This window comes from Bombina bombina, chromosome 3 (genome assembly GCF_027579735.1).
Source record: "Bombina bombina isolate aBomBom1 chromosome 3, aBomBom1.pri, whole genome shotgun sequence".
NCBI classification, from domain to species: domain Eukaryota; kingdom Metazoa; phylum Chordata; class Amphibia; order Anura; family Bombinatoridae; genus Bombina; species Bombina bombina.
In genome coordinates this window covers 234,818,949-234,843,141 of record NC_069501.1, presented here as the reverse complement: position 1 = coordinate 234,843,141, position 24,193 = coordinate 234,818,949, and the positions used below count along the sequence as shown (strand labels likewise).

Here is a 24,193-nt window from a genome sequence, read left to right as displayed (position 1 = left end):
TATATGTGTGTATATACATATATACTGTGTGTGTGTGTGTGTATGTGTGTGTGTGTGTGTGTGTGTGTATATATATATATATATATACATACACACACACACACAGTGTGTGTGTGTGTGTGTGTGTGTGTGTATATATATATATATATATATATATATATATATATATATATATATATATATAGAAAAGAACGCGGAAATGGAGGGCACTCTCAGGATTTGTGTAAATTGCATATCAGCAAATAAGAATGTATTTATTGTTCATAGTAACAACATAGTTAAGTCGTAGGTACAACTTAACTATGTTGTTACTATGAACAATAAATAAATTCTTATTTGCTGATATGCAATTTACACAAATCCTGAGAGTGCCCTCCATTTCCGCGTTCTTTTCTACATTACTATAGAGGATTGCACCCAGGTCCTGAACTAACTACCAAAGTTGGAGTGCTGGAACACGTGCTATTGGATATATATATATATATATATATATATATATATATATATACATACAGTGTGTGTGTGTATATATATATATATATATATATATATATACAGTTTGTGTGTGTGTGTATATATAATTTGTGTGTATATACATACTGTATATACTGTGTGTGTGCTGGTAAATATCATTAATAATATCTGTACAAGTAATGTACTGCTTGGCACTCAAACTTATTGTCATGTAAAAGCTTATTTGATCATTAGTAGGGTCATTGGTAGAGCTACACATGCAAACAGTGTCCACTGGCTGTGTCATATGTGGGAGACATTCCTGAGATATGACAAATGTAACCCCTGCACTGCCATAAATCTGGTAAATGTAACTGCTGCGGCACTGCCAGACATCTTATAAATGTAACCCCTATACTCCTTGAGATATGACACATGTAACCGCTGCACTTCCAGAAATATAAACAAATCTAACTCCTGCACAGCCAGAGATCTGATAAATGTAACCCCTGGACTGCCACAGTAGGTCTGCTCTTATTTTGACTCTCATACATGCTTTTTAAATGTGTGCCCCCTCGTGAAAAAAAAATGCCCCCCCCATTTCATTCGTTCTGGAGCCGACCCTGCCAGCAGCTAGTATGAGCAAGAGGGAGAGTGACATGAGATGAGATGCAGATTTACAGTAATGTTTTTGTGATGAGGTGCAAGGGGAAGAGAGAGTCTTTAGGAATGTGTGAAGTTCATAAATACAAAAGCAAGGTGAGGTTAAGAGAGATGGGCAAATGAGCAGTCCAGGTGGTGAGGGGGAAGGAGTAATAGAGTAAAGTAGCGAATATAAAGATATTGAGCATTTTTTACAAAATAGTCATACATTGGATAAAATTCAGTATTAAAACAGAACTTGCATTATCCCTTGTCCAATCCTTGTTCAATTCTTGTATAATTCTTTGTGCCTCACTTATAAATGTTTACTTAAGAGATGTGAACAGATGATCTTACAATACGGCTATCTAAGCTCCTCTAAATAATGAAAGTGTAAAGGTAGGTTTGGTCATTGAATAACAAATACAAATATTCACACTTATTGTTGGAGAAATATCATTATGCAAGTACAAAATGACTAGATGATTTTATAGCTATAAACTTTATTTGCGATGAGTATTGTAATTCTAGATAATAGGGTATTTATGGGAAAAATGGAAATGTGTAACCATTTTATTGTTATAAATGTAATTAGATCCATGACCATAAGTATAAATTTCGTCTAGCACTATGCAACATGGGAAACAACAGGTCAAAGATTGTAATCTTTATTTTAATCTTTGTATGTAATACTCATAAATGTATTCTCTATCTATAGATATAGATATTGTATGCTCTCTCGTCATATGATGTAGAATGAATCTTGTATTGTTTGTTCATTTTTGTTTTCCTAAATAAAGAAAAAAATAAAAATACAAAATAAATATTCACACTTGGTTGATTCATTTATTGCAAGACTAAGAAAAAGTCCTTGTTTTATGCCCCTGAAAGAATGGTAAAACTAACAGCTTTGAGGGGAGTGAAAGACCAGAGCTTCTCAACAGCATCATTACTGCTTATAGCACTACACAAGCTTTTTATACAATGAAGTCTGTTTTATATTATAATGTAGCTTAGCACATAGACATCTGCAAATAAAAATATATTCAGTTAGAAAAAGTCTTCAACAAATCAGCTTTAAGTGTCAGATTACAATTTATATCTAAAGGGATAACTCAAACATTTTCTTTCATGATTCAGATAGAGAATACAATTGTTTTTTCTTAAAGTTTCCAATTCTATTATAAAATGTGCTTTGTTCTCATGTTATTCTTTGTTGAAGAGATATCTCGATAGGAAGCGCGCACATGTCTGCAGCACTACACAACAGGAAATAGTGCTGCCATCTAGTGCTCTTGCTAATATGTAACATTGTTGCAAAAATGTTGCCATATAGTGCTACAGACACGTGCACGCTCCTGATCTTACCTCACTGCTTTTCTTCAAAGGAACAAGAAAACTAAGAAAAATTGATAATAGAAATAAATTGCAAACTTAAAATCGCATGCTCTATCTGAATCATGAAAGGAAAATTGTCAGTTTTATGTCCCTTTAAACTGTATTTTGATTTTATGACTAAGAGTAAAAATAATAATAATATCCATGATGAATATACACAGAGAGAAAAGGAATTAAAAGGTTGAAAAAGCCATAATATGCTGCATTATTCTGTGTTCTTCAGGTATCTGGATTATCAAAATGGCTGGCAAAAAGCTTGGCCCCATTGCAGAGCATCCCTCCTGCAGCCACTGTAGTAGTGTTGTGCCTTCTTATTGCCACCTTCACTGAATGTACAAACAACGCAGCGACTACTACACTGTTCCTGCCTATTGTAGCATCCATGGTAAGATCCTAAACAAACATGACCAGATAACACGCGCACTCAAAAAGGACGTTCTGTCAAAATGCAATGATTTGTGTTCAGTTTTCTTTTTTCCTAAACTTTATAGGATCATCTGGAAACCCTCAAAAGAATGAAGGTGTTCAAATAGTTCTGTGAGACAATATACTGTTTATAGGATAGTACTCATACTGTATAAAGCCAGGACAATATACTGTTTATAGGATAGTACTCACACTGTATACAGCCAGGACAATATACTGTTTATAGGATAGTACTCACACTGTATACAGCCAGGACAATATACTGTTTATAGGATAGTACTCACACTGTATACAGCCAGGACAATTTACTGTTTATAGGATAGTACTCACACTGTATACAGCCAGGACAATATACTGTTTATAGGATAGTACTCACACTGTATACAGCCAGGACAATATACTGTTTATAGGATAGTACTCACACTGTATACAGTCAGGACAATATACTGTTTATAGGATAGTACTCACACTGTATACAGTCAGGACAATATACTGTTTATAGGATAGTACTCACACTGTATACAGCCAGAACAATATACTGTTTATAGGATAGTACTCACACTGTATACAGCCAGGGCTTAGCCCTAGGTATAGTTCTGTGAGACAATATACTGTTTATAGGATAGTACTCACACTGTATACAGCCAGGGCTTAGCCCTAGGTATAGTTCTGTGACACAATATACTGTTTATAGGATAGTACTCACACTGTATACAGCCAGGACTTAGCCCTAGGTATAGTTCTGTGAGACAATATACTGTTTATAGGATAGTACTCACTGTATACAGCCAGGGCTTAGCCCTAGGTATAGTTCTGTGAGACAATATACTGTTTATAGGATAGTACTCACACTGTATACAGCCAGGGCTTAGCCCTAGGTATAGTTCTGTGAGACAATATACTTTATATACGTTTTCAAAACAATTACTGACTATCACAGAGTAAGTAAATGCCATTAGTAAATTACCAAGCTGATTAAACTGGAAGGCACAGACTCTAAGGACCTCCTTCTCTATAGGACTCTGGGCTGGTGAGATTCTCTAAGAATGTTCACCAGTGCTTCTATTTCCCTGGTGGAAGTCTCTTTACCCTGAGAACAGGGTGTCTCACTAAGGGGCGTATAGATTTCTGGTTGCTGCTTTGGTAAAGCTAATTTCAGGGTTAAATCAAAATTCATTAAAATTATGGTGGAGATAAAAAACTGAGATTAAAATCCTCCATGTCTCAAAAGTAAATCAAAACACATTTTGCATAGAAAATTAGCACATCTAGGCAAAGCAGCAACCAGAAATCTATCTCCTACTGACGAGTTCTAAAAAGAACGAAACAAGTTTGTCTAGTGAGTGGTGTGGTGCTAATTTTCTATGCAAAAAATTGTATTGATATATATATATATATATATGAGAGAGATATTCCTCATACCTAATACATAGGGACCGATTTTCTAAAGCTCTCTGCACAGAGTAGATTATCTAAAAAGATACGTCAGTGTTACAAGGTTCTTCACAGGATTGTCTAAAAGCTCATAGCTGTGTTTTGCTCAGGGATATACACTACATTTCTATATGAGAAGGGACACAAACACACATACATTGGAGTAGAGTGCTCAATAAAATGAGTAAAGTTGTAATAAATGTACATGTTACAAATCATTACTAAAGTATGCTTTAAAAATCAAAATAATAGTACAAATTAAACTTCAAATTAAAAGAATGCCGCAAAATGTGAAGTTACAATGTTTTTAATATCTTATCAAAAAAGTACAACATTCAAAGCATTCTTTATTTTTCTATTGTAAAATGTATTATGCAGCCTTTGTAAATGGACTGAAAGCTCATTGAATTCTCTAAACCTTTTATCCTCCCAAAAGTAAACTGGAGTAAAGATAGAATTAATTGCATACTCAAGTATGCTTACAATCCCATCATTTGATTTGTACTTACTTCACTGTCTGATTGTCTGTCACATTCGCTCTTCCCTATAAGATTCTCTAGTCCAAAGAGCTTCATTACGTTCTACAGGAGGCAGCTCGTCACTCGCTGGGGTTTTACAGATTCATACACCGTTTAGAGAACTGAGTGAGGTCTGCTCATATTAGGGTAGGCAGTATATTTTTACTCCATGTGGCGCCATGTACTAAGCGGCGGGCGGACAGCTTCTCAACTCTCGAAGCTGTCCGCCCACCTTCGCTACACACGGGCAGCGGATCTGTTCATCCGCTTGCCCGTATGTATCATTACACACTCATCGGAGTGTGTAATGACCGCCCCACCAATCTTGCGACTGAAGGGGCTGTCAATCACCGAGAGCGAGCAAGCTCTCTGTGATTTTCCCTCACCGCCTAAGAGGTGGCGTAGGGTGTAGGAAGCAGTGGTCTAATGACCGCTGCTTCTTACATTGCGGGAAGCAGGCTCGCATATGCGAACCTGCCCCGCAAGGATCCGGAGCAGCTTTCGCTGCTTCGTACATGGAGCCCTCATCAGAGAATTTTAGAGAATTGGGCCCATAGACTTGAGAAAATGTAACCATATAAACATCAAAACGTAAACATGTGGAAAAAATTCACTGCATTATTATGGATGACCAGCTCCCTCGGTATTGCCTGCCGACAATATATGGAAGGCAGATACATCTAGGACATACCACACTGTGTTATTGTGAGAGGTGGCACCATATATCACTATGAAGAGACCAGAAATAGATAATATAAGTATTTCTACTATTTTCTTCTTTGTCTTAGATAAATATTTTATGGTTCAATGGATTGTTTAATCGATGGAAAAAACAACCACTTGAAAGCAGATGAGTTTATATGAAGTTTTAATATATAATAATAATAATATATTTTTTTTTATTTTTAGTCAACTTTTTTTATTTTTCTAGGCGAAGGCGATTAAGAAGAACCCATTATATGTCATGCTTCCATGCACACTATCTGCACAGTTGGCTTTCATGTTGCCAGTGGCCACACCACCTAACTCAGTAGTCTTCTCATATGGGCATCTCAAAGTTATTGATATGGTAAGCAAATTCCAAATCTCTTTAAGTCCCAGAAGTTCTAAAGATGAACTAAATATGTATATGAACTGACATTTTCACATTACAGATAGGCATTACTATGTTCAATATGTGAGTGGATGATGTTGTTACCTCTTTTTTTTTTAGCCATTAACTATTTATTGGTTAAATTCAACCCAAAACAAACTAGATAATGATATGAAAAATGAAAATGTATATTTTTTTTACAGAGAAAAAAAACAAATGACCAAAATATATTCACACAACTAACTGTAGATATAACGTATCAATAATATTCCCAGTAAATGTAAAAAAGAAAAGATCAGATCTTATTCATAAATTTTGTTTTATTAAATAAGATTACTTAAATAGGAAATACATATAGAAACTCTAGAGGTTAAAACATATGTAATATAATATGAATAATTATAACAAATATAAATGCAAGTGGTCACTGTTTACCCACTTATGGGTTTTCATCTTATAAGGCTTATAAGGTTAAAGGGATAGTCTAGTCAAAATTAAACTTTCATGATTCAGTCAGAGCAGGTCATTTTAAGTAACTTTCTAGTTTACTCCTATTATCAATTTTTCTTCATTCTCTTGGTATCTTTATTTGAAAAAGCAGGATTGTAAGCATATGAGCCAGCCCAGGTCTAAATGTAGCCACCAATCAGCAAGCCCTACCCAGGTGCTGGACCAAAAGTGGGCTGGCTCCTAAGCTTACATTCAAATAAAGATAGGAAGAGAACAAAGAAAAAAAATTAGAATAGGAGTAAATTAGAAAGTTTCTTAAAAGGACATGCTTTATCTGAATCATGATAGTTTTATTTTGACTAAACTATTCATTTAATGTGCTTCCTCCTATTTACTGACTTTCCAGGGTTAATACAACTTTCTTCTCACTCACTAATTACTGCATCTTATCTAAACACCACAAAAGGATGACAAGGAAATGTTTTATGTGTAGAACATGGGTCTGACTTTTTACAGACTTTGTAAGTATGATCTATTTGTCAATGTGCCAAGCTTAAAGAAATTAAACCTTCATGAGTCATTCAGAATATGCAATTTTAAACAACAACTTTACAATTGACTTCTATTATATAATGTGTTTTGTTCTCTTGGTATCAAGTGTTAAAAAGCATAGCTAGGCAGGCTCAGGAGCAGCAACGCATTACTGGGAGCTAGCTGCTGATTGGTGACTACACATATATACATCTTGTCATTGGCTCACCTGATGTGTTCAGCTAGCTCCCATTAGTGCATTCCTGCTCCTTCAACAAAGGATATGAATAAAGCAAATGTGATAGAAGTAAATTGGAGAGTTGTTTAAAAGTGTATGTTCTATTTGAATCATGTAAGAAAAAAATTTAAGTTTCATATCTACCTTTAAAGAAATTTGCATTTTTCTGTAGTACTCTGCAATATTCTCATATAATCATACATGGAATATATATATATATATATATATATATATATATATATATATATATTTATATATATATTATTTCTTTATTTAAATATATCACAGGCAAAGCACAAAGATCCATAAAATCAAGACCATACAATAAGGATATGTAGTACACAGCAGTACCAATCTTTAAAATGATTAAGAATACAAAGTAATATAGTACTATGTTATCAAACATTGGGTTTAACCTGAGGGCATTATTTTTAACTATAAGTAAAATACACAAAAAAAAAAAACCTGCAGGACACCCCCCCCCCCCCCAGAATTTGATGTGTTAGGTATCCATGCACCATTTTCCAAGACGTTTTTCCATCATAATAAATGTGCTGTTACAAAATAGGGACAAGATTCTGCTACACATATTAATAGGTAAGCTTAAAAGGTGCTTCCCATTTCATTACATTTTTTGTTATCCTATTTTCAATATAACCCTTGATATCTGTTTGTTCCTGGGGCAGTTGGGAGTGTATAGTGGCCAAAAGAGGGACCTATTATTTATCCAAAACCAAAGTATGAGTTTTTGGACCAGATTAACAAAACTGTGGGACTCTTTTTTTTTTTTTTTATAAATTTTATTTTCCACAACATAAAATACCTTTACATACAACATTTATACAAAATCTTATATAAGCTTAGAGTGTAGTCTTATACAAAATATGACACTTAGTTAACTTACACTCATTTCTTATATTACTGTCTACAGACAACATCCCAAATGTGAGGGGGGAGAGAGAGAAGAGAAAAAAAAAAAAAAGGGGGGGAAACAAGGGAAACAGGGGCAAACCCCTTCTCCCACCTTGCCTCTACCTGTTCTCATCTCTGTTTAAAAATTCATCCCAATGAAAACGAATCAACTGAAATGTGTGTTCCCTTTTTGTTTTTAAATAAGCATATTCTTCAAGTACTAAAAGCTCATTAATTCTATCATATACTATTTCTTTATCAGGAACATACATTTTTTTCCAATTTCTAGCTAATATCGATTTTATGCCATTTAGTATATACATTATCAATTTAGCTCTTATTTTACATACATCTTTAATGGGTTTATTTAGTAAGGCCGTATATATATCTAGTTGAAACTCCTTTTTTCCACTTATCTTATGTATGCATCTCGAGATTTCTCCCCAGACAGATTTAATCATGGGACAGTCCCACCATATATGTTGCATACTGCCTATCATACCACAACCTCTCCAGCAGTAATTAGATGAGTTTGGATAAATACTGTGTAACCTAGCTGGTGTTAAATACCATCTTGTTAAGATTTTATAATTTAATTCTTGTATATTAGATGATGAAGATGAACTAGCTGTATTTTTATATATACTTTTCCATTCTGAATCCTCTAATTTAATCCCTGTTTCACCTTCCCATTTTTGTACATATCCGTATTTTATACTCTCCTCAGATGCCACAAGAAGTTTATAACTAAATGAAATGGTATTTTTTATAGGGCTTTCCTTTAGACAGACTTTTTCAAAGTTAGTCAATTGTCTAATTAAATTCATTCTTTCTGGATGTTGTTCTAAAAAGTTTTGCAGTTGTAGATATTTTAACCAATTGCTATGGGTGCCTCTAGCCAAATTCAATAATTCCCCTTGAGGTTTAAGTTTACCATTTTCTATGAATTGAATTAAAGGTATAGAATCTTGTTGGACCTGTTGACTATAATACTTAGAAATATGTCCCCCTTGATATTCTACATTAGTTGTTATTGGTATTAAAGGGGATGGGATAGTTGATATATTAGATGAATCTTTTATTATCTTTTCCCAATTATTAAAGGTATGTTTTATCATTGGGAATTGTTTAATACTTGTTGGTCTCCCTTCCACTGAGGTCCAGATAATTTTTTTCAGTGGTTGTTGGGATATTAGACTGTTTTCCAATTGTATCCATGCTTTATTCTTATCATTAATATGCCAATCCAAGATTCTTTGTAAAGTTATTGCCCTATGATAATTTTTAATATTTGGAACTCCTAGACCCCCTAAATTCTTAGGCTTATATAGTATAGAGCTTTTAATTCTGGGTTTTGTTTGTTTCCAGATAAATAAATTAATAATTTTCTGAAGGTTGATACAGTATGTGTATGGAATATTTATAGGTACTGTCTGAAAAATATATAAAATACGTGGAAGAATATTCATTTTTACCGTATGAATACAGCCAATCCAAGACAGGGATTTTGATGACCAATTTTTTAGGTCTGTTTGAAGACTTGCTAACAGTTTGGAGTAATTCTCAGAAAACAGTCTAATATCGCTTGATGTTAATTGTACCCCTAAGTATTTTAACAAGGTTTCTTTCCATATAAATGCACTATGTGTTTTACATTCTTGAAACTCCCTCTTTGATACTGAGATCTTAATTGCCTCTGATTTATTTTTATTAATTGAGAAATTGGAGTGTATCCCATATTCCTGAAGTAGATGTTCCAAATTTATAACGGACTGCACTGGTTCCGTCATTGTTAATAGAACATCATCTGCATATAGATTTACTTTATATTCTTGGTCCCCTATTTTTATACCTTTAATATTTCTATCTGCTCTTATTTTTATTGCTAATATTTCCATAGCTAGCACAAACAACAGGGGGGACAGAGGGCACCCCTGTCTTGTGCCATTGGAAATATCGAATGGATCCGAGAGTAACCCATTCATTTTCACTTTGGCCGAGGGAGACTTATATAGATATGATATACATTGTCTAATGTTTTCCCCAAATCCAAATTTTTTGAGTGTTAACTGCAAAAAGGACCAATCTAGCCGGTCAAAAGCCTTTTCGGCGTCTAATGATAGTATTACTGATGGTATTCTATGCAATTTAGCGTATTTTATCAAGTGCAGAGCTTTGGTGGTATTGTCTCTGGCTTCTCTCTTAGGAACAAAGCCAACCTGATCATTATTTATAATTTCAGGTAATAGTTTATTTATCCTATTAGATATTAACTTAGCATATATTTTCACATCATTATTCAACAGCGAGATTGGTCTATAATTTGCTGTCAAGCTATGATCTTTATCTGGTTTAGGTAAAACAATTATCCTTGCTTCTAACATTTCTTTAGAGAAGGCCGCTTCCGGGCTAAGGGAATTAAAGAGTGCCAAAAGTTTAGGGGCTAATACATCCAAAAAAGTTTTATAATAATTGGAGCTAAAGCCATCTGGCCCTGGGCTTTTTCCTGTGACCAGATTTTGAATTGTCTGCTTTATCTCTTGTAGAGAGAAGGGCTCATCTAGCATCTTTTTTTGAATTTCCGATATAACAGGGGTTTTACACTTCTTCAATATACTTAATTTTATCTTTTAAAGAACTTTTCGATTTATTTTGGTTATCTAGGTTATATAGCTGTTTATAATATCCCTGGAATTCCTTAGCAATATCCTGACTCCCTACTTTATAATTACCCTGTTTATCTTTTATTTTGGAAATATATGTTTGTAACGTCTTTTTTTTTATTGCTCTTGCTAGTAATCTTCCCGCTTTATTACCTCCATTGAAGAACACCTTTTTAAGTTGTAAAGCTCTACGTTGGGCGCCCTTTTGTAGATATTCATTTAGCTTTTCTCTGGCCTCTTTAAGGGATTCAGATAATTGACTATTATAGGGGTCTTTTTTATGTTTCATTTCTGATTTGGAGAGTGTGTCCAATAGTTTATTGTACAAATCTCTCGAATTTTTATTTAATCTAGATTTATGTTTAACAAATTCCCCCCTGATTACCGCCTTATGTGCTTCCCACCATGTGCTTGAGGAAGTATCTAAGATATTATTTATACTAAAGTATTCCTCAATGGAGTTCAGTATAGACTGTTTTATATGTATATCTTTTAGCAGATTATCCTCTAACCTCCATTGATATATTGTTAGTGGTTTATCTGGCCATGTTAAATCCATTGATATCATTGAGTGGTCCGACCAGATAATGTTATGGATCTTAGCATCTTGAACTAGAGTATAATTATTTTGGTCTATTAAAAAATAATCGATACGCGTGTATGATTTTTGAGGTGCAGAATAGAAGGTAAAGTCTCTAGTGGATGGATGAAGTGTCCTCCATACATCCAACAGAGATAGAGATGAAAAATTAGATTTAACTGCCTTTATAATATGTTTTGAGATGTTACTTTTAGACTTAGAGCAATCTTCTTTAGGTTCTAACGGGATATTGAAGTCGCCTCCTATAATTAATGTACCTTTTTGTAAGTCCAAAATTTGATTATACATTTTCTTAAAAAATTGTTTCTGGCCTCTGTTAGGAGCATAAATATTCACCAAGGTAACTGGTCTGTTATGCAACAACCCTACTATACATATAAACCTACCTTCTACATCCCTTTCAATTTGAATAAGTTTAAAGGGTATATCCTTGTGTAACAAAATACATACCCCGTTCTTTTTCAGCTTATTTGTGCTCTGATATATATTTGGATAGTACTTATTCGTGAAGTTTGGTATATTGTTACTAGCGAAATGGGATTCTTGAATGAATATAATGTCTCCCCTCTCTTTGTGAAAACAATTTAAGGCTAAATTTCTTTTTTGTGGATTATTGAGCCCTTTTGTATTTTGTGATAGTAAACGTATTTGTATTTTAGCTGTCATCCGCTAATACAAAATGTATACTGTTTAAAGGGATATATATACTTTGGGACAATAGTAGAGGCAAGGGGAAGGAGAAAAAAAAAAACCCCACAACCCTCCCCCCCCACCACATGTAATCCACATTTGTACAATTTATGGGAAGAATAAATCCGAAAAAGATGGATCTCCTCCTATGGCAACTATTTCATAATTTTTTTTTATCCTATATGTACTTCCTATGTATGAAAAAGAGATAAATCTACCTCACTTATTAATAACCCCTTGTTTTATATTTCTTTATTAGAGTCTCCAAAACCAAATCTCTCTCTCTGTATTTTGTATCTCTAAGCTATCTTAGCAAAAAATGCCAACTGAGAAGAGAAAAAAGAGGAAGAGAGAGAAAAAAAAAAAAACCCCACAAACCGCCCTTTTTTTCTCCCACTATTTTATTTTTTATCTCTGGGCTGTGTTGGCAAAAAGTACCAACTGCGAAGAGAAAAAATGGGGAGGGGGAGAAAAAAAAAATATATATATATATAAATTTTCGTTTCGCAGTGATATCTAGTGTAATTTCTAAAACTCATATTAAATCTCTGTGCAATGTTAGCAGTGTTGCTAGCTAAGTGAAAATCACGTCAATATTTTACCACTGTGTTGTTAGCAATTGCTTACCAATCAATACCCCCAACAATGTTATGCTTCTGTGTTTGATTATTTGCTATATGGCTAAACAACCATTATACCATATTACTTTAAAACTTAAATATATTGCTACCAAAAAAAAAAAAAACCCAATAGTGATAACCAATGTGATTACAAAATATTAAACCTCTGTGTTATATAAACAAATTCTACACACTAAGTGATACTTCCAACTATATTATACCTCTGTGTTTGTTTATGAAAAAAAAAAAAAAAAAAAGAAACCCATTGTGTTTAATACCTTTAAAACTTAAGTATGCTACTAACTACAGTCATCAGTATATATTACTTGTTAAAAAATAAATCTCTGTTCACAAAAAATAATAAAAATAATCCCAAAAGGGGGGTAACATTCAGTGATTACACACCAATATTAAACCTCTGTACTTTGTAAAAAACAAACAAACAAAAAAACCCCCCCATTGTGTTTTATACCTTTAAAACTTAAGTATACTACTAATTTCCGTCAGCAGTATATATTACTTGTTAAAAAATAAATCTCTGTTCACAAAAAATAATAAAAAGAACCCCAAAAAAGGGGGTAACAGTCAGTGATTACACACCAATATTAAACCTCTAAAAAAAAAAAAGAGAAAAAAACAAGGGATTAATACAATTAAATGTTCACATATTAGGGATAGAGTTTCTCTCAGTCTGGGGTCTTGTCTTTTCTTGTTTTTTTTACTCCCCATTACTTTAGTCCACTGTTGGTTCGAAGACCCATAAGTAACGTTTTTATTTTGTGAAAGCACATTTCTCTCTTTCTCTGCATCCTTTACTATATTACTTTCCTCTGGTGGGTTAATCCCTAATGTGTCACAGAAAGATTTAATCTCATCCATGGTATGTAAAGTAGCCACTTTCCCATTCCATGTAGCTGTTAAGCAAAAGGGAAATCCCCACCTATATATGACATTCAAACTGCTTAAATATGATGTAAAGAATCTAAGCTCTCTCCTTTTTTGTAAGGTCCTTGGGCATATGTCTGTATATATCTGTATTAGCTGGCCTTCAAATCTGATATCTTGTTGCTTTCTTGCTGCTTGTGAGATAGCTTCTTTATCTTTAAAGTGGGCAAATTTAATAATTACGTCCCTAGGGGGATCACCATTTTTTTGCCTGGGTTTTAAGGCTCTATGGCAACATTCCAATGTCTTGGTGGTATACGTATCATCCCCTGTTAATGTGGCAAAAAATTGTAGTAGCTGCTGTTCTAGATTTGTATATGAAATACTCTCTGGGATCCCCCTAATTCTTAAATTTGACCTCCTCTGTCTATTCTCCAGGTCTTCCACCTGGTTTTGTAGATTTATTAAAGCATCTCCTTGCTTACGGCATTGTTGGGATAGGGTTTCATAAGAGATAGTGTCTGTCTCTTTCTCTTCTTCTAATTGTGCCACCCTATTCCCTATTTCTACTATGTCTTTTTTAATAGTGGAAAGTTCACTTTTAATACATAGTTTGACCTGGCTAATTTCTTCCAGGAGAGTTTGAATATCAGCTTTAGTGGGTAAGGATTGTAAGTCTGCTTTTGTAAGTGGTGCTGACCCATGTTCAGGGGTATTTGATAGTTGTTTGTAAGGTGAAGTAATGTCTGCTGACTGGTTCAGTGTAGAGGAATCCGTTGCTTTAAAATATGCATCTACCTTTGGTACCTGAGATGCATTGGTTTTCACCCCTTTATCTTGTTTAGTTAATTTCTTTGAGGTCATTTTGAGCCTAGTTTATATACCTTAAAAAAGATATTTATTATGGGGAATATTTAGTTTAATGTCTTTATTTTTCCTCTCTTACTGTGTCTATATCCAAGTTACCAGTTTTACCCCTTTTCCTTTTTTCTTTTTTTCTCTTCCCTTTTTCTTCCTTTTTTTTCCTCCTTTATTTTCCTTATTCCCTGGTAATCTTTATTCCTTTAACTTTTATCCCAGTTATCAGCATATATTTTTCTTATGAATGTCCCACAAACAATATATTGTAGTACCTTTAATTCCTGTAGTCCAAGCTGACTGGGTATCGTACTGGGGTAAATTTCTTTACTTCCAATCTAGCCGAGCTTGATTGCGTACGTTCTAAGGTACAGCTGCCCTCCGCTCTGGGGCTGCGTTCTTCCCTTTCCTCCACTTATCTCCCCTCTGATCCGGGGTGTCTATTGTAATAACGGGAGTGGTCTTCTCCGGAGGCACCGCTGATCTTTTGCAGCTACAAGCGCTATTTCCTCCAACAGAGTGTCTTGTTCCAAGAGTCAGCAACTGTGACCCCTTAGGCTTTCCTGCCCTTTACTTAGCGCCAAACACCTGAACCGTGTCTCTGCTTCACAATGTTCGCAGCTATGTCCCCAGGGACCAAATTCTATCCCGCCGCAGGGCTTCTCCGCTGGCTATGGATCTGCTGTCAGTGCGTCTTCCACACAGCTATCTCCTACTCCGCTCAGCCTGAGCTCCCGCGCAGAAGCAGCCTCCAATATGGTTTCCTCTCACCACAGGTAAGCTGCCCAGGTGTTCCCGCTTCAGGTGTTAGCCAGGATAACGCTTTTCCTCAATAGCGCAGTCTTTTACGATCCGGTAGTTCCCCTGCACCATTATGGTATAGCTACACATACTTTACAAATCCTTACCCCACGCTGTTAGTATTTCTCAGTTTTAGGGCATAGAAAGGCTTATTTGCTGCCTATAGTGAGTCGGTAAAGCTGGAGCTCAAAAGTGTGCGGCCATTCTCTGCCTCGGCCGGCTCCGCCCCCAAACTGAAAACTGTGGGACTCTTTATCTCAAATTGAGTAAAACTTAATTTTAATTTCAAATGCCAAAAGGCATAAAATAGAATCAATTTACAGGAGCACTGGAATGGTGCAAGTCTAGAGCCAGATAAGGTCTGCTACCAAATACCATATCTGTGTGAGATCTTTTCTCAAATTGTCTCGCACTAGAAATAAAATATTACCTAATGACAGCAAGATCCTATATTTACAGGTTTTTGAGAGCCAATAAGAGATTCTCTCCCAGTATCTCCTTAATTTAGGACAGCCCCACAGTAAATGAAAGATATCTGGGGAGGCTACTTGACATAATTTATAGGCCTGATGCATTCATTTAATATGCGACTCCCACAGATCCGTCAACAGTGTTACTGCCTGAACATGTGAAAAACTTGTTTTGTAGGTTTTTAGTTATATTTGGTATTTCTCAAATACTTTGCCATCTTTCTACCAGGGTTTGCATTGTCTATTGTTCATGGTGAGCAGCAATAGAGGAATGCATATAGGATATAGAATGTATGCCTTGTCAGGCTAGTGTACAAAGTTTTGTAATGTTGGCTGATGACAAACAGTACAGTCCATGTAATATAAGCTTATTGAAATGTCTGCTCTGAAATTATGCAAATCTATCCCTAGCTGGTAGGTCATATTTATCTCTCAGCTCCTGCAAGTTAAGTGTTTGATGTGTTGTTTGATTTACCAATTGTGCAATAGTTACAATGTCTTTAGATCTCCACTGACAAACACTAATGTGGAGAATCCTGGCAGGAAATCTGGATTACCTGTGAGAGGCAAGTAAATGCTGAATTGTCTGTGAACATCCCATATCCTGCAACATTTAGCCCAGACACTTAATGGATCTTGGAACAATATACTGTGACTGATTGAATGTGGTAGGGAGGACAAGTTCACATGTGGAAGAAACGCTGGTTGAAAGGAATGCAGGAACTGTTGTTCTAAGTGAGGGACCCCGAAAAACTTAGTGTCTGTCAGCCAGTCATTCAAAAGTAATTTTGCTGGAGTTGCACAGTGTCATTCACCCATCGGGTCTTGAATTCTGGTGTTCCATGTTGTATCCCAGTGACTTTCCCCAGAGCCACCAAAGGGCTTTAGTTCTGAATGCTTTCCTGTTATTTTTCTGCTTTCTTTCTCAGGCTCTCTGGCTTCATCTCCTGACAGTTGTTGGTAATGTGCAATTAGAACAGACTATTTAAACCTTCCTGGCTAATCAGTGTTTGCCCTGACATTGAGTCTACTCAGTCTGTGCCTTTGCTTGCTTAAGAATAATCCTTGTTGCTTTCTGGTATTGACCTTCGCTTGTTCCTGACTCTGTCGTTGTGTGACCCTTTGCTGTGACACCTGATTTTGGACTTACCTTCTGAATTTTCTACCTCGCCTGTTTTTGACCAAGCCTCTGGATAACCCTTGTACTGTATTTACCAGAGAGATACCAACCCTGCTAGTCTGACCTGTTTCCTGCTTTAAGCTGCAGCTCCAGTGTATACCTTGTCTGCTGCAGCTCATGAGTACACCTAGTTACCTCTGCATTTTCTGAGCACTTCTGGCTACTACTTCATCAAAGACAATCGAAGGCTCAAGCCTTGCTGCATCTGAGACTAGTGCCAAGTCTGTCTAAAGATACCAGCTTCTGTGTCTCTAGTCTGTCCTGCCATCACTCAGCCTCTGCTGTGACCCTGCCATTGCTTAGCCTCTGCTGTGACCCTGTCATCGCTCAGCCTCTGCCATGACCCTGCCATCGCTCAGCCTCTGCCGTGACCCTGCCATCTCTCAGCCTCTGCCGTGACCCTGCCATCGCTCAGCCTCTGCCATGACCCTGCCATCGCTCAGCCTCTGCCGTGACCCTGCCATCTCTCAGCCTCTGCCGTGACCCTGCCATCGCACAGCCTCTGCCGTGATCCTGCCATCGTTCAGTTTCTGCTATGACCCTGCCATCACTCAGCCTCTGCTGTATCCTGTGTTGCAAGTATTTTGCCTGTGATACCTGTTCCTGGATTTTTCATCAGCCATTATGCCTAAAAGTAAGAAAGTTACCATAGCCCCCTCTGCAAATGAGCTTCACTCTCCAGACCCAGGGCCATACTTTCGTGCTTGCAGAGGTGGTCCGTTACTTGTCTGTATTGTCAGACCAAGTGACAACAATAACTAAGGTAATCCAAGAACTCTCAAGTATATCTAAAACTTCCTGACCCGATTTGTTCTTTTCTGAAGCCTTGTTCAAATTATTTCATGCCCTCCAACACAGCAATAAAGACTTTTTTCAAATGTTAATATGATTTATTCTGTTTGAGTCTAACACCCTATTAGGACAACACTAGTACTATCAGTTAAAACTGCCTCACACAGCAGCAAACCTCCTAAGGCATTTCCTTTCTGTTTGGGAAAAGATCAGAAGGAGGACCCAAGGACTTTTATTGTGGGTCTGCTATTCATGTAATTTCTTTTTGTCCAGTTAGACCTTTACTTTTTTGCCTAATATAACAAGCTAGGGGTTCAATAGCTAGGTTAAATAACAATGGTGATAGTGGGCAACCCTGTCTAGTACCACTTCTAAAATAAAAGAGGGGGGAACCCACCCATTAATAATCCATAATGCCGAGGGATGTCTGTATAGACTATGAATTGCCTGAAGGAAATTGCCTGTAATCCCATTTCCAATTGCCCTATTCTATTCTGTCGAATGCCTTTTCCGCATCAACAGCTAGGAGGCAGGGGTCCGGCGATTTCAAAGTTGGATTCCCCTGTTGTTCCTGCCAGAAGTACGACATCACAGTCAAAGTTATACAGATATTTCTAACAGAGGGCTTGGATTTAATAAAGCCTGCTTGGTCTTGTACTCTATTTCATTGGCCAGGCAGTCTGCCAATATTTTTGTGAATATCTTATAATCTCTATTTAATAGGGAGATAGGTCTGTAAGAAAAGTTTAGTGTAGGGTCTCAGTCAGGCTTGGGGATAACACAAATATGGACCTATCATTTATAATCCTGTAAGATATCCAGAGAACAACTCTGCTAATATTGGGGATATTTCTAACTGTAGAGTCTTATAAAATTGGTATTTTGTTGGTCAGGCTATTTTAGCTGGTTAAGTAGATTGGATAGCCTTGCGGACTTCCAATGGTTGTATAAGAGCATTTAGATGATCTCTCAGTTGTGGAGATTGAATTTCACTCCAGAAATTCTGTTGTTCGTCTGTAGTGATATGCTGTTTTGTATACAGGGATTAATAATAACCCAAAAACTCTGACATAATGCTCACAGAATCCATTCGCATCCTTCTCTCTATGCATTAAATATGTTCTTCTGTTGTTGGAGAAAAGTGTCACATTCTTGTTTCAGGGTCTAATAGTTTTGCCTATTAACAGAAGAGTCTGCAAATATGTGTTATAAGCCTCTGTCAACCGTACTAGGCATAACCTCCTTAGAGGCATGCCAAGAGATTTATGTAGTGTCTGTTGTACATTGAAGGTAGCATAATCAGCCCATTGGGTCTTAAGGTGATTTTGAAATTCAATGTTATGGCTTAAATAAGTGGGTTATCACCATGCCCTTTGCGGTGGCTTTTGTGGAGTGGGCTAAAGCAGTAACCAAATGGGGGCATGGTCAGACAGTGTTACTTGGGCAATCCACAGTCAGGAAATACTGGTACTTAAAGGGGAGGTCAGAAAATAATTAATCCTGAAAAAGGTGTGATGTGATTTAGATAGACATGGGTTACAAGCTTGCCACAAAGCAGTTACCCCAAAAAGTCATTTTTAAAGGCAGAGATTAGTTAAGTTTCTTTCTTATTTCCAGAAGAAAGTAATGGAGGTTTGCTACACATAGGTACCAGCCCTACCCAATGGGTTTTTAGCGTTTCATGTTCTTCAAAAGTCAACCTTGTCTCTTGTAACAGGGCAAGGTCTGCCTGAATGGATTGTAAATGCTTTAATATCATACTACAATGTAATCGCTCCCACATTCCAGGATATTACATTACATAAGTGGGTCATTTTTAAGCAAAATCTGGGAATGGGGGGATATTATATTTTAAGCCATCAAAAGCAAATCTGTCCCTCTGAATCAATCAAGAGGGAAGTGGAACAGTTAGACCGACCTCGGTCTGTGTTCTGAAGAACTAGGTCATAGTTATGTGTGTGTGTGTATTCCGTGTAAGACTTACATTTGACGATGTATGAAAATGTGCCAGTAGAATTCCAGTAGGATCCATTGAAGAGCAGACACAGGCACGATAATCTTTTTCTGCAACAAAATGGGAAACAACATAAAATAGCCAGATGTGTCTCTTAAAGGGACAGTCTTGTCAAAATCAAACTTTCATGATTTAAATAGGGCATGCAATTTTAAACAGCTTTCCAACTTACTTTTATCATCAAATTTGCTTTGATCTCTTGGTATTCTTTGTGGAAAGCTAAACCTAGGTAGGCTCATATGCTAATTTCTAAGTCGTTGAATTGTCTCTTATCTCAATGCATTTTGACTGTTTTTGACAGTTAGACACTGCTAGTTCATGTGTGTCATATAGATAACATTGTGCTCACTCCCGTGGAAAAATAAAAAACTTTGAACCATGAGGAGACTGTAGTCTTAGTTTTGCTGGTTACAAGAGAGATGCCTGTCTGCCCTGTTCATATAGGCGACTGCAGAGAGGGGAAAAGTCTCTTCTCCTCTTCACAACTTCTGCTGATAAATCTTGAAAAATTAAGACTCTATTGCTCTCGTATTTGAATTCCTTTTCCATCCTATAGGCCAGAAACATTGCTAATTTCTTTTGGTAGTGCAAAAACTTAACTATGACTTGGCAGTTTGCTATTAATTTGGATGGTAGATCTCTCGGGCCCAACCTAAAGGTTTGTTCAATATCCAGTAGTAAAGCAACCTTAACCATATTCAACAGCTTAGGCAATGCTAAGGCGACAAATTCCAGGAGATCATTGTAACATACAGATTCTGGCACCCCAATTATTAGGTTATTTGGACAAGATCTATTTGCTAGATCATCTATTTTTTTCTTGAAGTTGCTGGTTTTCTCTCACTAGGCAGGAAAGAGTAACTATAGCTTCATTATGGCGATCTTCCATGTACAAAATTCTTTGTTCCGCCTGAGTGAGGGGCGGGAGGAATACTGTCGAACTTTAGTGGTTAAGGTGTCCATCCCTGCTTAATGGGATTACATTTTAGGAAGAAAAAACTCTTGAGTTCTTGCATAAGTAAGTGAGAGTCAGATTGTAAGGTCTCCGAGGTTGGTAGCGAGGAAGGGTCTTCCCCCTATACCTCTGCTACAGCTGTGATTTTTTTTTGTCAGATTGCTTTGATCATGCCACCATTGTTGCATCTTCAGAGGAGGAGAGACTCATAAAATATGTATCCACTTACATTTATTAACAGTAGGGAGCTAGATGGTAGAATATAAGGAGTCAGCCATCGTGATGTTACCAGTAAGTATTGCAGGCAGACAAGCCCTTAAAGTAAATGTAAATTTGAGTAAATAAGTGACCGTTTTTTAAAAATACTATTAAAAACATGGGCACTTTCATTCAGTAAAATTTACATTGAAGTGTTTTTCTTTTTAAAACCTTACCTTTTACTTTAGGAAAGCCAGACTGACGATCCTCCGCCCGCAGCTCCTCTGTACTTAGCACCGCAATGACAAAACCGGCTTCCTCCAATTAAAAAAAAATTAAAAATGCTTCAATATAAATTTTAATGAATGAAAGTGCCCCTGTTTTTAATAGTATTTTTAAAAACTGGGCACTTATTCATTCAAATTTACATTCACTTTAAGACAAGAAAAATGTTTGTTTACACTGATGCAGTAACAGAAAATGACCACTTGGGGTCGCTGTTGTAGTGGTTTGACTTTCTGCCTATAAAAACGTAGTATGCTTTAGAGACCAGTACCGCAGATGTTCAGACAGAGGAATATCTGATGCACTTATATAGTTTGGCCACAACATTGCGCCTTCATCCCTGATATCAAAGCAATATTGAGAAATTTCACAACACAGTGCAAGGCAACATGAATAGAATAATTCAGGAAGTTTATTTTCCTCCCTCCCCCCCAAATGAATAAACACTATGGCAATGCAGTGAAGACTTGAAATATGTATATACACTGGGTCACATGTTCACCTTCCCTTATATATTGAATAGAGGGCAGAGATAATAAAAATTCCCAGGGCTTGGGGGTAATGCTGGTAAAGTGGAAGAAAGGAAGGGGGATCAAGAAGGCTCAGACAGCTATCAATCTGTTGGCTCAGTACAAAATATTTCCCCTTATACTTCACCCCTCTTCCTAGGCTTTCTCTGGTATAACTGGGAGCCATGTGGAGGTAGCTTGTTAATCACAAACCATGGGTGTGATTTTTCTGGCTATACTCTGGTGCTTCGTCAGTCTGGGTGAGAGCTTCGCTGCACAGACCGATGCAGTGGCTTTCAGGCAGCACTTTTCCCTGGTGATAATGCCGGCTTTATAAGGACAGGCACTAGAGTAGCCAGGGCTGGACTGGTCGTATTTGGAGACCAGCCGTATATGTCAGTATAATGTGTGCACCCCATTTTTCTCAAACAGGGTTTACTGGGATACTCTTTCCCCCAATATTTGTTTCAGAATTATATTAATTTGTATTAAAAAAGTGCCAGATTGTTGTTAAATAGCCACCTACAACCCAACTGTATCCATTAATCACCCCTTTAAATTGTGGCTTTCCAGCCCCAGCTACTGCAGCCCATCGGGGAATCTCCTGAGAGTTGCACCTAGATAGCGCACCTCACAATCCTTACTGATTCCACGGGGCAAGGGCAAAAATGTGAAGCCCTTCACTGTAAGAGTTTTCTGGCCACAACTTGCTATGAGCTATATGACCGGGGCTCGTCTGTGGCAAGGAAAGGAACGTGGGGGAGATATTTAGCTGCCGTTGCAGTGTATTTAGATCTGTTAATTATGGAGTGCCTCCTTTTTGCAGCCGTTTCATCTCCCCACAAACTGAAAGTCATCAAAATATATTTTAGTGAAATATATTTTTTCTTTGTGTCTTGTAGTGGTTTAGAATATACTTGTGCTAAACTTGTTTAAACATTTTAGTTAAAGGGACATGCAACCCAATTATTTTCTTTTATGATTCAGAAAGAGAATACAATTTTAAATAAGTTTCCAATTTATTTCTATTATCAAATTTGCTTTGCTCTCATGTTATTCTTTGTTGAAGAGATATCTAACAAGGAAGGGCGCACATGTTTGTAGCACAGGAAATAGTGCTCCATCTACTGCTCTTGCTTATGCATAACATTGTTGCAAAACTGCTGCCATATAGTGCTGCAGACACGTGCACACCCCTGAACTTACCTTCCTGCTTTTCAACAAAGGATAACAAGAAAACTTGATAATAGAAGTAAATTGGAATGCTGTTTAAAATTGTATGTTCGATCTAAATCATGTTTTGTTTTTGTTATGCCCCTTGGACACACAGCTATATTACCTCAAGATATAGGCATCAAAAGTAATTCACAATTCCTTGTGCCATATTGCTATGTCCTTGTTAACCACATCCTCATAATGGGATTAAAGAACCACTAAATACAGTTGAATTGAATAAGCAGTAGAATATTTTCTGGCAAATGTCAAAGTCAATCCACTTTTCCCATCCCCTGTGTCATGTGACAGCAATCATCCAATCACAAAATGCATATATGTTTATATTGTGCAAATTTGCAGATGCTCAGTAGGAGCTTGAGTCTCAGAAAGTGAGCACATAAAACGCAAAGTGAATGATTTGATAATGGAATTATATTGGAAAGGTTTTGTTTTTTTAAATTGCTTGCTTTATCTGAATCATGAAACCTTCATTTTGACTTTAGTGACCCCTTTAAGTTATAACACTAACTACAACAAAGGTACAAACTGTGTGGATAGATAAAATGGTCTTCCAAGTTAACATTGTTACCTCTTTTATAAAAGTAGCAGTGTTTTATCTGTATTATGGAGATCCTTATTAGCCCTGACTACTGTTGTCTCTATAGCTGCAACTTTCCCCAGCATTAAACCCTCTACTCTTAAGGCTATATCGCCAGACCCTCTACCACAATGTAATTTGCAGGATCTTGGTGAAAACTTAAACTTGAGAAATAGCTTTATAGCCACTCTTTGTAGCATGAGTCAAGCACAATCGTTGAGAGAGAATTTAATGACAGTGCTTTTTATTCCCTTCTCCTGCAGGTCAAAGCCGGATTCGTCCTAAAGATACTTGGAGTTCTGACCATCACGCTGGCCATCAACGCCTGGGCTTTTCAAATATTTGATCTGGGTACTTTTCCTTCCTGGGCAAATGTCACAAGTCTGCATTAAAATCAATTACATTTAAGAAAATAAAATAATATTCATTAAAGGGACACTAAACCCAAATGTTTTCTTTCATGATTCAGATAGATCATGCAATTTTAAGTAACTTTCTAATTTGCTCCTATAATCAATTTTCTTTGTTCTCTTGTTATCTTTATTTAAACAGTAGGAATGTAAAGCATAGGAGCCGGCCCAGTTTAGGTTCAGCACCATGGATAGTGCTTACTTATTGGTGGCTGACATTTAGCCACCAATAAAGAAGTACAACCCAGGTCCGAACCAAAAATGGGCCGTCTCCTATACTTTACATTCCTACTGTTTAAATAAAAAAAGCAAAAGAACAAAGAAAAATTGATAATAGGAGTAAATTAGAAAGTT

General features: G+C 36.5%; 1 protein-coding gene across 1 annotated transcript in view; it reads left to right on the top strand.

The window, feature by feature from the left end:
• The window catches only part of SLC13A2 (solute carrier family 13 member 2), a 126,133-nt gene extending 102,242 nt beyond the window's left edge, over positions 1–23,891 (top strand). The window contains exons 10-12 of the mRNA XM_053704591.1: positions 2,717–2,878; positions 5,803–5,940; positions 23,693–23,891. Of these exons, the coding sequence (XP_053560566.1) occupies positions 2,717–2,878; positions 5,803–5,940; positions 23,693–23,821 (429 nt within the window). The 3' untranslated portion in view covers positions 23,822–23,891. The remainder of the gene's footprint in view (positions 1–2,716; positions 2,879–5,802; positions 5,941–23,692) is intronic.
• The last annotated feature ends 302 nt before the right edge of the window (positions 23,892–24,193 follow it).